This window comes from Salvia miltiorrhiza, chromosome 2 (genome assembly GCF_028751815.1).
Source record: "Salvia miltiorrhiza cultivar Shanhuang (shh) chromosome 2, IMPLAD_Smil_shh, whole genome shotgun sequence".
Classification (NCBI taxonomy): Eukaryota; Viridiplantae; Streptophyta; class Magnoliopsida; order Lamiales; family Lamiaceae; genus Salvia; species Salvia miltiorrhiza.
In genome coordinates, this window is record NC_080388.1 from 52,469,850 (window position 1) to 52,483,338 (window position 13,489).

Genomic DNA, 13,489 nt, shown 5'->3' on the forward strand with positions numbered 1-13,489 from the left:
ATTGAGCCTCGCTGTGAGGTTTCAATTGATGAACAAGTTGCAGAGCCGGCCCTTTCATTAGGCCAAAGGGGCAATGGCCTAGGGCCCCCAAATTTTAGGGGCCCCAAAAAATGTAAAGCCCAATATTATTATTAACCCGATTAAAAAAAAATTATGTTTCCTACTTCTCCTAAGCCCAAAATAAACGTCACTAATCTCTCTCTCTTAATTCTTTTTTCTTTCCCAATTCTCAGCAAGTTAATGTCTCTGATCTCTCTCTCTCTTAATTCCTTTTTCTCTTCCAATTCCTAATTTTTTTTTTCCCAATTCCCAGCAAGTTAATGTCTCTGATCTCTCTCTCTCTCTCTCTCTCTTAATTCTTTTTTCTCTTCCAATCCCCAACAAACTAACGTCTCTCTCTCATTTCTTTTTTTCCCCAATGTCTCTCTCTCTCTGAATTGATAGAAGACTGAGTGCTCTGCTCTCTCCCAAGACTCTCATTCTAACTCTATCTTATTCTTAATTCTCTCTATTTGCTTGTGAATTTCAATTTGATTATCTCATTATCCGCTCAAAATGCTAGAAGATCTAAATTTATTTCTATAATTATTTGATCATTGTTTTCTAATTTATTGCACTTTATAGTTAATGCTACACGATGCTACAACTTCTTGAACCTTCATCTTTTAAGGGCCCTTTTTTTCCTTTTCGCCTAGGCCCCCCGGAATGTCAGGGCCGGCCCTGACAAGTTGTTGTTATAAATTGGATTATCATCCTCAACCCCTCATCACCACCGTACGATAAAGCCCATGAAACATAATTCAACTACTGCAAGCAGTGCCCCATGTGATAAATCGGACGTGTAATGAGCGCTCGTTACCACCGGGGCCGGATGGCCGTGGCCTCAGGACTCTCACATAAATAACGAGCACAAAGTTTTTTTAGGTCCATAACTTTAACTATTTTGTAAATGTAGGATAAATTTTTTCGCGCTTGCAATTGTAGGACAAATTTTTAAAAATTGAGCATAATTAAGTAGGACAAATTGAGCCCGAAAAATCAATTTGTCCTGTAATTGCAAGCCCAAGATTTTTTGTCCTACATTTGCAAAATGACCAAAGTTACGGTCCTAAAAAAAGAGAGAGAAGAAAGAATTTTTTAAAAATTTTAATCTTTAAATAAATATAAATTTTACATTTCAAACCAAATATTTACATAAAATATATCAAATTAAAGCTCTTATTGTGATATTTAATTTGATGTGCATATTACATATTTTGAGTGGCAATTTTGGAGTGACAAGATATTAAATTTTTTGTCACGCAAGAAAAGAAAATACAGGGGAAGAAAAAAGGAAATAAAATAACCCTTAAAAAGACAAAATTTCAATTTGAGTGGGAAGTTTGGAGTTATAATAAAATTCAAGGTTTATTTATAAACTATATTTTTTAATTTTTTTTATCTTTTAATCATTTTATTTCTAAAATTGTAAAATTTGACTAATTATAAAATAGTATGTAATATGCATATCAAATTAAAGATCACGATAAAAGCTTTAATTTGACATATTTTTAGGCCCGTAATTTTGGTTATTTTGCAAATGTAGGACAAAATTTTTCGGGCTTGCAATTGCAGGACAAATTGATTTTTCGAGCTCAATTTGTCCTATTTATGCCGAATTTTTGAAAATTAACAATTTTATTTATTTCAATTTATAGATTATTAGTTATGTTTTTTTTTGTTCGGTTTTATTGTGTTTTATTTCAATAGCACGAGTAGCTAAATTTCTAATTCGGTGTGAATAATGAAATATTAATCTAAAATAATTAATTCAATTGGATTTTGATTTGTTCCTTGAGTAGAATAATATATTTATGATATATATATATAATATAATATAATATTTTATTTATAATTTTGTAATATCTAACTTCTACTATTTTTTAAATTTTAATTGTTTTTTTTTCGGTTTTTTCAGAATTTTCAGTTTTTTTCGGATTAATTTGGTTTTTCGGTTCGGTTTGTTTTAACAATAAAGATTTTCGGACACTGCAGTGCCCGGACACTGCATGAAAAACCGGTTTTTTAAGGTTTTTTGATTGAGCCGGTTTTTTGCTAATTTATGATTTTACTAAAATATCCTTTCCTTAAATTTCTCAACTACTTTTAATCTTTTCCTAAATATATTTTATTTACATTTTTATTTTCTGTAAATTTCGTTTTTTTTTTTACCACTTTTCTTTTATTTTTTTTTATTTTTAAATTGTTTTTTTTTTCTTTTAAAATATTCTTCCCTTAAATTCTCAACTACTTTTAATCTTTTCCTAAATATATTTTATTTACATTTTTATTTTATCTAAATTTCGTTTTTTTTTTGCCATTTTTTTTTGAAATTTTTTTTATTTTAAAATTGTTTTTTTATTTTTTTTATCGTTTTTTTATTTTTCTTTTAAAATATTCTTTCCTTAAATTTCTCAACTACTTTTAATCTTTTCCTAAATATATTTTATTTACATTTTTATTTTACCTAAATTTCGGGTTTTTTTGCCATTTTTTTTCCGAAAAATATATTTTATTTTTAAATTGTTTTTTTTATCGTTTTATTATTTTTCTTTTAAAACATTATTTCCTTAAATTTCTCAACTACTTTTAAAATTTATATTTTTTTCGAAATTAATATTTTAGTTGTTTTAAGAATAAATTTTTATTTTTTTCCAAAATTATGTTTTATTAATTTGTTTCCAGATTTTTTTATTATTATTATTATTATTTATTTTTCGAAATTAAATATTTTTTTCAAAATTTGTTTTTTTGGGAATTTAGTATTTTAGTTGTTTTAAGAGTAAATTATTTTTTTTCCAAAATTATGTTTTATTAATTTGTTTCCAGATATTTAGGGATTCTCTTAAAAATAATCATATATATTTCACACCATGTGTTTGTGAAAATGTCTGTTCGAATTTTTTTTAAAAAAATTAGCGATTTGTTGCCATAAAAAAAATCGCCCCCTCTAAGGGACAAGGGGGAATCAAACCTCTAACCTTCGTCTAATGTATATGATACTTTGCCACCTTGCCCGGCGCGGTGGCAGCCGCAATAAGTCATGGTTGGAAATTAACTTACCTTCTAATGTCGTGTACTTATGTTTATTTTAGCTCATTTTAGCTTTTTCATACATTCAATTTAATTCTTATGTTGATTATAAAAATATTAGTTGTTAATATAATTTAACTATATCATTGATTAGTGTTTTAAGTGTGTAATTAATAAAGTATAAAATTGATAAAATAAAAGGAAACGTGTCAAGATTCGTGAGACAACCCAAAAAGAAAAACGTGTCAAGATTCGTGGGACGGAGTGAGTATATGTTAAATGGTCTTGCAAGCGAAATCCAATCGTATAAATTTTTTTATTTTTTCCAAATTCAATAATTAATTTCAATACATTGCAAAATGCCATCGTATAATGCATTCTTTCTCATCCAAAAATATGTTAAATAGTGTCGCGGTCGAAATCCAATTGTATGAATCATTTCACTTTATTTCATTTATTTATATATTATATTCACAAATTTAACTTAAATTAATTAATAACTCATAATTTTATAACAAATAGTTATATCGACTTCGTTAAACTATAGTATAGCAGTTCATTGTCTTATTGACATATCACGTTTAATTGTTTTCAATAAAGCATTGTATTTCCCTCAAGTATATGTTAAATAGTTTTATATGTTAATTTTATTTCCAAATTCACTAATTAATTTCAAATAATTTATTAACTTTATTTCATTGAGTATAATTTTTCCGACTTCACAAAGTATATGGTACATAGTTTTCCAAACAAAATCCATTGGTTTGATTCATTTATTTTAATTTTCTTATCGTCACTCACACAGTAGTAGTTCATTTTCTTATTATTACATCACCTTTAATAAAGTATATGTTATTTATTTTTTCGATCTATTTCCCATCATACGATTCATTTTATTTTTTAAAATGTAACTAATTTAGTTTAATCAATTAGTTCAACTTTATTTCATTGAGTATAATTATTTCGACATCATTATTTAAACTATACTAGTTCATTTTCTTATTATCAAATTGACATCAATACTATATTATGATACATTTTCTTCAAGCATATGTTATATAGTTTCCCGAGCGATGTCTTATCGTATGATTCATTTTGTTTAAGTAAGATTTTTAATTACACAACATAATTCCATTGAGTAAACCAGGGGGCTTAGCCCACTGGCCACCGGGTCCTCCCTTAAGTGAAGTGACCCGGGTTCGATCCCTCTTGGGAGCGAATTGGAGATTGGAGATATAAGGTGGATTTTGGTGAATGGAGAGATAAGGTGGTTCTTGGAGTGGATGGGGAACTAATCACTACATCTAACATGACTTTGCCCGATCAAAAAAAATTCCATTGAGTAATATATTTATTCATTTATAATATATTTTATGCAATTTTATGTTTTTTAGGCTAAAACATATTCAATTGTTTTGACAAAATATACATTACTTTAAATATAATATATTATAGGCAATTTTATTTTTGGCAAAACAACTTCAATTGTTTATACAATATAAATATTCCTTCATTTATATAATATTTAATTTTATAATTTTCATCATTTATATTGCCCACATACGTATTCCTTCATTTATAATATATTTAATATTATATATGTCTTCATTTAATTGGCCAACATATATATTCTTTCATTTTTAATAAAATTTCCTTCATTACATATATATGTTATACAATTCAATTTATTTCATTGTTTTTTTTCAAATTCACTAAATAATTCAACTTTATTTCATTGAATACACTTATTTCGACTTCATTAATCACACAATAGTGATTTATTTAGTTATTGTGATATCTATTACAATACTTTATTATAATATAATCAAATAAAGTATATGTTACATACTTTTCCGATCAAAATCTCATCGTATGATTAATTGTTTTATTTTTTATTTTTATCAACTTCACTAATTTATTTGAATTAATAAATTCAAATTGATGAACGTTGAGTATAATTATTTCTTATAATTATATCGCGTTTAATACTAAAATATAATACATTGTCTTCATATATATGTCATATAGTTATTGACTTCACTAATTTCATTCAATCAATTAGTTCAACATTATTTCATTTAGTATAATTATTTCGACATCATTATTTACACTATAGTAGTTCATTATCTTATTATCAAATCGACATCAATACAATATTACAATGCATTATCTTCAATGATATGTTATATACTTTTCCGACCAATATCCCAACGTATTCACAATTTCTTTTTTTCAAGTTCATTAATTTATTTCAATTAATTAAGTAAACTTTATTCGCATTATTCCAATTATTATAATATATTTAATCTAAGTATATATTATTTAATTTTTCAATCGATGCCCCATAGTATGATTCATTTTAATTTATTTCTAACGCATAACTAATGCGTTTGTCACTACCGGACAAGGTGGCAAAGTATTACTCACATATTATTGAGGCCTCAGGTTAAAATCCCGCAAACACACCTTTTTCTTTTTATTTCGGTTTTTTATAAAAAAAATCTTCTTCCAAATGTTCTTTTTTTATTATATTTCGTTTTTAAAAAAAATAATCTTCCAGATGTTCTTTTTTAAAAAAAAAACAATATATAAATGAAAACAAATATAGGATTATTTTGAAGGGAGTCTTTAAAATTAGTAATAATAAAAATAATTAACATAAATTTCGCAACTTTTGCTTTTATTTCGGTTTTTTTTAAAAAAAAAAAAAAACTTCTTCCAATTTTATTTTTTTGTTATTGTATTTCGTTTTTTTTTTAAATCATCTTCAATATGTTATTTTGAAAGGAATCTCTAAATTAGTAAAAATAAAAAATTAACATAACATTCACAAAATAAATTATATGTAGAAATAAATCTAGGATTATTTTAGGAGAATATCTAAATTACTGGAATCAAATATAGGATTAATCTTTGGAGAATGAAAATCTAGGATTATTTTAGTATAATATCTAAATATGTGGAAACAAATTAATAAAACATAATTTTGGAAAAAAAAAACAATTTACTCTTAACACAACTAAAATATTAATTTCAAAAAAAAATGTAATTTCGAAAAATAAATATTAATAATAATAAAAATATCTGGAAACAAATCTATGATTATTTTTAAGAGAATCCCTAAATATTTGGAAAAAATTAATAAAACATAATTTTGGGAAAAAAAATTTACTCTTAAAACAACTAAAATATTAATTTCGGAAAAAAATAAATTTCCAAAATTTTTTTTTTCGAAAAATAAATAAGAATAATAAAAATATCTGGAAACAAATTAATAAAACATAATTTTGGGAAAAAAATAATTTACTCTTAAAACAACTAAAATATTAATTTCGGAAAAAAATAAATTTTGAAAACAATATTTAATTTCGAAAAATAAATAATAATAATAAATCTGGAAACAAATTAATAAAACATAATTTTGGAAAAAAATAAAAATTTACTCTTAAAACAACTAAAATATTAATTTCGATAAAAATATAAATTTTAAAAGTAGTTGAGAAATTTAAGGAAATAATATTTAAAAAGAAAAATAATAAAACGATAAAAAAATAAAAAAAAACAATTTAAAAATAAAATATATTTTTCGAAAAACAAATGGCAAAAAAAAATGAAATTTAGGTAAAATAAAAAATGTAAATAAAATATATTTAGGAAAAGATTAAAAGTTGTTGAGAAATTTAAGGAAAGAATATTTTAAAAGAAAATAAAAAAACGATAAAAAAAAATAAAAAACAATTTAAAATAAAAAATATTTTTCGAAAAAAAATGGCAAAATAAAACGAAATTTACAGAAAATAAAAATGTAAATAAAATATATTTAGGAAAAGATTAAAAGTAGTTGAGAAATTTAAGGAAATGATATTTTAGTAAAACCATAAATTAGCCAAAAACCGGCTCAATCAAAAACCTTAAAAAAACCGGTTTTTCATGCAGTGTCCGAAAATCACTACTCTTGTTTTAATTATAAAAATTTCGGTTAATTTGGTTAATTCGATTCGGTTCAATTTTTTTTTCAAACCGAACAAAAATATGGTTTGGTTTGATTTTATCAAAAACCGAACCATATAACCGAATGCACAGCCCTACTATACATGACTAAGAGTCTTGTGAAATGATTGAAGATTGACTCATTTTCTTCATCGAGATCGATTCAAACTCACCGTGGTCTCAGAGTTTGAAGTCAAACCTTATTTACCTTATCCACTCCTACAAAAGAGTTGTGAAGGTCCTCGTATGCTTTCTTCAACGTTGTCTAGTTGTCTATCATCTCGAACATTTTTATGTTTAATTCTTGATGCATAATCTTGAGGGCAAACTAATCTCGTTTAATTTCTTTCTTTCTCCAAATGATCCTTTTGGTTTTGTGAAAGAGCTTCCACATTTGGAGGCTTTACAAAACCATCTTGACAATATCCCATAATCTTTGGGATTCAAGTATCGCCTTCATCCTAAGGGACCAATTTTCATAATTTAGTTTGGTGATTGGAGTTCAGGATGTTAATGGATGGATTTTACCTGGATCGAAACCATGAAAATTGTTCTGATTCTGAATTTAAAACTATTCGTTAGTTATTGGATCCGGACGTACCCGAACCATAAAGCCCAAAACTAATTATGTTGTAACTCCACCCCCACAACCCCCATCCTGCACTGCCCACCCCTTTCCCCCCAAGATCAAATTTCTTTTTTAATTTCTTTTTCTTCGCCACCCGCTCTACCCTCCCCCAAAAAAAAAATCATTTTTTTTTCAATTTTTTATAATTTTTTTAATATTTATTTTATTTTATTTTTTTTAAATTGACCTCGGGGATCACTACAAAAAAAATCGCATTTCTCGACGAAAATTTCCGTCGGCAAAATTAAAAATGTCGTCATTAATTTTTTTCTCGACGGATTGCCGACGGAAAACGAGAGTCACTAAATTAATAGTAGGGAAATAATTCTCGACAGAAATTCCCGTCGAGAAATTAACGACGGAAATTTCCGTCGAGAAAATATTTATTTACTGTCGTTAGTGCGTGGGAAAATTCTGCCGAATTTCACAGATTTATGACGGATTATCGACGGAAAATTTCGTCGTTAATTTCTCGACGGAAATTTTCGTCGAGAATTTGTTTTTCACCCTGAAAGTGGATTCCGTCGATAATCCGTCGAGAATTTGATAATTTTTCATTTCCGTCGACAATTATTATTATTATTATTATTTTTTTTTTTGAAAATTTAATATCCTGTAAAAATCAATCTAAAATATTCAAATTCAAATATACTTATAATAAAGATCCAAATTCAAACATAGTTAATGTAATAAACATCCAAATTCAATATACCTACAAATTTAAATTAAGTTAAATATCAAGTATCATAAATCCTAACTCCATAGTAACTACATAAATCCAAACTCAACACAACATAAATTCAAACAACATAACTGCTGTGGTCACATGGGATTCGCCATGATCCAGCAGCTTTGCAAGCCCGAAATCACCCACAACGGCCTCATAGTGCTCATCTAGCAGCACGTTTGCAGCCTTCACATTCCTGTGGATTATCTTGGGATCACAGTGCTCATGGAGATACAGCAGCCCCCTTGCAGCTCCCACTGCAATCTTCTTCCTCGTCGTCCAATCTAGAGTCGGTTCCCCTGTATCAAAAATAATAAACAATTCTTCAACACATCAAGTTTCAAACAGCAATCCTACATAGGATCCTTTAAAAATCTCAAAAGTCTTGATTTACATGACCAATCCATTACATCATATTAAAGAAGATAATCTGATATCATGACCAATCACATTAAATCTCATTCCAATAGCGAGATATGAAACGCCATGTTCTTTTATTTTCTGTACATCCATTAAAAACATAACAAGAAACTGATTTAGTTACCACAGTTCAAAGAATTTTAGTTGATAGAGTATTTAAATTAAATTGCAAAACCTGAACGCTGTTGAGCCAATATGTTATACAGGCTTTGTCATTGGTAGTTCCAAGAAAATTCCTTGAGCCCCATGCCCCTAGGATTTTTGGCATTAGATTGTCGTCATGATGAAGGAAAATATCACTGTCGTGAGAGTTCAATAATAAAAAAGGATTCATGACTTCAAAAAATTAGCATCTTCCCTAAATACAGGAAAAGTGAAATTAAGTCGTGTACAGAAAACAAAAGAATTTATGCTTTCAATATCATCTAAGGAAAAGTTCCAAAAGATAAAGAGTCATATTGGTATGTAATACAAAAGTTCATATATCAATGTCTTTATGAAGATTCAACTTTCTAGATATGATCGTTATCGCTTAATGCAACAGTAGTTGGTGTAGCATAGAAAAAAAAGAAGATAAAAACGGATGTTGACATGAAGAAGATAAAGGAAACCTGTAGGCATATTGAAAAGCACCAAGTATTCTTAATTCATCATATGTCGCCTGCTTTCCTAGGATCTTTAGAGCATCTGGAGCATGTGCAGCAATTATGCACCCATCATATGCTTCTTCCAAGTGAGGAAAGCAAGTGAGGAGTAGTACTTTGATGTATACTTACCCATGTCATTGGTAAAAACTGAACATATTTCAGAATCAGTTTTCACTTGACATCCTCTACTTTCCAGCTCTTTCTTGATCTGCAGTAAAATCTTATAAGAGTCTATTTACATTTAATATGTCTGAATCATGCCTAGCTTGTTCCTCAAATGACATTTGTAGATTAAAGAGAAACTCACAACCTACCCCATTGACATAACTTTGTGAAAGCCATTTCGGTGTAAACCGTTTAGTGAGGCCAAGAAGCTGGAAAAAAGAAAATCATTCTAAACATTTAAAAAGAAAGATATGGTAACGATGCCACATTAATTTACTAACAAATGTAAACGTCTACCTCCAGAATGTCGTGATTACGCAAGATCGAAAGTGTTAAATAGGCAGAGAAGGTCATCACTGCCGAAGACCATGACCAAATAGAAGCACAAATTGGAATCTGGAAAGAAACAAATTTCAAAGTAAGATTTTTGCTTGCATGACATGGACATAAAGTATGATTTTTGAATAGTCTTACAAGAAAAGCTTTCTGAAATAACTCAGAGTAACCACGGGATTGGACGAAGGTCACCAGTGTTTCATTCCGGTCAATATCTGGATTGTTATCGAGCTCTTCAACATAACTGCAATTAGTGGAGAACTAATAAATGCAATTATTACAATCAAAAGAGGGCTGAGTTTTCTTAATTATGATACTACTTACAGAGAGGCGTCGTCTCTGAACTTAATGATTTCCCTAATCATTTTCCAAAACCATGGATTCAGGGCATTCTTCTTTTGTGCAAACAAACTTGAGAGTCCATTTCGAGTGCCCCATTCATAACCTTGGCCTTGGTCCAAGCTCACAGAGTATGAAATGTCAGAGACCAACATAAGCAATTTACCTGACATGTATCTCTGATTGTTATCAAGTACACTGAGAAATCAAGGCTAAAGTCATAGCACAATCTTTACCTCTGTATGGACTTGTAAAGCACCACCGTCACGTATTTGGAAAGGAAGCGATTGGTAGAACCAAGTGCCACGACAGACGGGCGGCTCCTATCTCTGTGCATGTAAAGATGGTTTAGCACTACATGCTGCGGTCTTGAGTAAGGAGGCAGAATCTCCATCTGGGGTGATGGTGCATTCAGTAATGTCAAATTGAGATGCGGTGGAACCATGGGTGGCTCCTTCCCAAAATCCTCTTGACCGAGTTGAGTGTTGTTGTAGCTAGAGTCGGGTGATTGAGGCGGTTCAAAACCAGAAATGCTATCTATGTCTTCTGGAACATAATCCTGCAGCACGTGTTAGAAGAAGAACAGTCATGTCAATAAGCGTTGCAGCCAAGCAAACCTCTCAAGTTCAATCCATAACATATTGATTCTTCAATATTTTTCAAGTTTCTATGTGCAGATAACAGCAGCAACAAACTGTAATGACAATCCAACAATTTAATAGTCATAATCAACTAATTGTTCTATGACTAAACCCTCTCACAGTTGAAAAGCATTTGGGCATCAGATCATATATTCTTACTTATAAGAAACTAGATCTTAACCTGCATACACTGAGTCAATAGATATAATTTACTCATAATCATGACAATGTTGTGGTTTTACACATTCATTCCCAGGACAAAGATCCAACAAAATGTCAATATCACTGCGCCCATCAAATTATAATTTATAACCTTCATACGTGACCCCAGAACTACTATGCTAATAGTACAGAGCTCTGATCCATCAATTTCCTTAACCTAAATCATGTTAAAGAAAATGACTACATGGAACTCTGGATCTAGATGCTAGTCCTGAACTGAAAAAGAACAAGGGCATGAAAACGATATATACTGCTGGTATCATATGCTTTCAATGGTTTGTCCCCCTAGCAACTGAAAAGCCAAATGCAAAACCAAGTGGCAAGGAAACCGACATTTGAAAACTATCAGCAATATGGTATCATCAAAAGTTAATGCTATGAAAAGACCATCGATGGTCCAAGAAAGGGTACAATATATAAAATGTGGCTCATTTACAATTTAAACCTAACCTTTTAGTTTTAGTAATTTCATTCATTAACTTTTCCGCTTTTGCAAGTCAACACAAATCAAATATCCGTAGAAACAAGTCACATGGATTACGATGATTACTTAGATATAAAATCATTTTTTACTAGAAAACCTAAAAACTCATGGATGAAAACGAAAAGTTGACAGTGTCTTTGTAATTGCAACCAACCCTTCAGGAATACAAAATTCAACACGAAACCAGAAACAAGAGATGCCAACGGATGATAGATGAGAAACAATAAAGTGTGCATTAATTATTTTTAGAAATCCAATTTAGCAGAGAATTCAACAAAATTAGCAAATTAACTTTGAATGTACCTTTCAAATTTGAGAGAGAGAGAGAGAGAGGAGATCCGGCAGGGGAGAGAAGCGGCGGCAGACTGCAGCAGGGGACTCCGGCTGACGGCGCGGCGAACGGAGCAGGGGCCGACGTCAATTAAAATAATCAGAGAACTGATTTAGGGCAACTGATTCATAGAAACGGAACGGGGCAACTGATTCAGATAAACGAAACGGAGCAGCGGAGAACCTGCTCGTGTAGAGCGACTTCGGCGGCGCGGCGGCGAGGAGAGGCAGCAGACGGGGCAGGGGGCGGAGCAGCTAGCGCGGGGGTAGGGAAGTGATATTTAGAGCAACTGATTTTGGGGAAGAGGATCTAATATCAAAAATCTTAATTTCTCGACGGATTCTCGACGGCTCTCCGAAATAATAAAACTAATTATTTTTTATTTATATATGTGGACGGATTCTCGACGGGTCATTAAATTTTTTAATTAAATTTAATAATTGTCGACAGATTAACGACGGGCAAATAAAAAATAAAAATAATATTTTAAAAAATTAAAATTTCTCGACGGATTTGTGAGGGATTTATGACGGTGCTTAGATTCCGTCGAGAACGCCGCTATTTTCTCGACGGAATACCTCCGTCGTTAATTTCTGCCACTGTTCACACCATTTTTTGTAGTGGATGGGGTTGGGATGGGGTGGGGTGGGTCAGTGGTGAAAAAATCAGATTGATGGAAAGTGCAATGCATTTCCATCAATCATATTGAAAACCTCGGATAATATTTTTCAATAATATTAATAATAATAATAATAAAAACACGATGTATCAATGTATATATCATGCATTCATGCTCGAGGAAGACGTTCCCTGCAAATTGCAATCTTTCAATGTCAATATGGTCTGTAGCTTCAGATTATATGTGACGTGTAGATTTTATATCCGAACATTTTGGTGAAAGATATTTTTTTATGATACTGAATTACTGATTTTAGGTGGAGAAACATTATGAATGAATTTAGGTGATAATTAAATTAATTTAGGCATAGAATGCACATAGAATTTCAACAGATATATATTTTTTTTTTTGAAGAAAATTTCAACAGATAATATTAATAAGGAAAGCAAGTATCTTAACATCCCGAATTTATTATACGAACATAAAAATAAAAATAAAGGAAAGCAAAAATATTTTATTTTACTCAATGTAATTATTGAGTAAACTAAAACAAAGATAAAAAAAAATTACAAAAGAATAAAGCAAAAATAGATATAATGTGGATAATACGATAAAATAATAATTATTTATTTAAAAAACAAATTACATGAATAAATCATTTTATTTAATTAATTAATGACTAATTATAACGTGGCTGCGTATATTTATTAACCAAAAAAAATGCTTCTTGCCTGCTGCCGCCGACTAGATATTGTTGGTTTTCAAACGTTGAAGACTTGAAGTTCTTTCCATGTATTCTTCTTCAGCAACAATTTTGTGGGCTTATTTCAATTTGGACGAAATAGGATTTTGGAGTTATTGAAAAGCA

General features: G+C 29.6%; 2 protein-coding genes across 7 annotated transcripts; both read right to left on the bottom strand.

Annotated features, from left to right (window-relative positions):
* Positions 1 to 8,358: 8,358 nt before the first annotated feature.
* On the bottom strand, positions 8,359 to 12,470 carry LOC131010142 (brassinosteroid LRR receptor kinase BRL1-like). 6 transcript variants are annotated; one of them, XM_057937553.1, is made up of 11 exons: positions 12,186 to 12,470; positions 11,975 to 12,055; positions 10,310 to 10,883; positions 10,124 to 10,229; positions 9,947 to 10,045; positions 9,799 to 9,858; positions 9,614 to 9,692; positions 9,449 to 9,524; positions 9,013 to 9,136; positions 8,828 to 8,918; positions 8,577 to 8,716 (listed from the first exon to the last, which is right to left on the bottom strand). In XM_057937553.1, the coding sequence occupies exons 3-10, from the start codon at positions 10,495 to 10,497 to the stop codon at positions 8,829 to 8,831; spliced, it is 822 nt and encodes a 273-aa protein (XP_057793536.1). In that variant the 5' UTR covers positions 10,498 to 10,883; positions 11,975 to 12,055; positions 12,186 to 12,470; the 3' UTR covers positions 8,577 to 8,716; position 8,828. The 6 variants fall into 6 exon arrangements, with proteins under 6 accessions (XP_057793538.1, XP_057793540.1, XP_057793539.1 ...); XM_057937554.1 differs by lacking the exons at positions 11,975 to 12,055; positions 12,186 to 12,470 and having other exon boundaries at positions 10,310 to 10,490; positions 10,561 to 10,689; XM_057937556.1 differs by lacking the exon at positions 8,828 to 8,918 and having other exon boundaries at positions 8,565 to 8,716; positions 11,975 to 12,462.
* Positions 10,557 to 11,284, bottom strand: LOC131009720 (SNF1-related protein kinase regulatory subunit beta-2-like). The gene is made up of 2 exons (XM_057937128.1): positions 11,279 to 11,284; positions 10,557 to 10,883 (listed from the first exon to the last, which is right to left on the bottom strand). The coding sequence occupies exons 1-2, from the start codon at positions 11,282 to 11,284 to the stop codon at positions 10,557 to 10,559; spliced, it is 333 nt and encodes a 110-aa protein (XP_057793111.1).
* Positions 12,471 to 13,489: the final 1,019 nt, after the last annotated feature.

Bases quoted from the DNA above. Each gene is read 5' to 3' on its own strand.
- LOC131010142 (XM_057937553.1), bottom strand. From the start codon at position 10,497: ATGTCAGGTAAATTGCTTATGTTGGTCTCTGACATTTCATACTCTGTG. The intron at 10,230-10,309 runs GTAAGTAGTATC...CACTAATTGCAG, and splicing joins TTCAGAGACGACGCCTCTCT to TTATGTTGAAGAGCTCGATA. The intron at 9,137-9,448 runs GTTTCCTTTATC...CTCTCACGACAG, and splicing joins GCTTTTCAATATGCCTACAG to TGATATTTTCCTTCATCATG.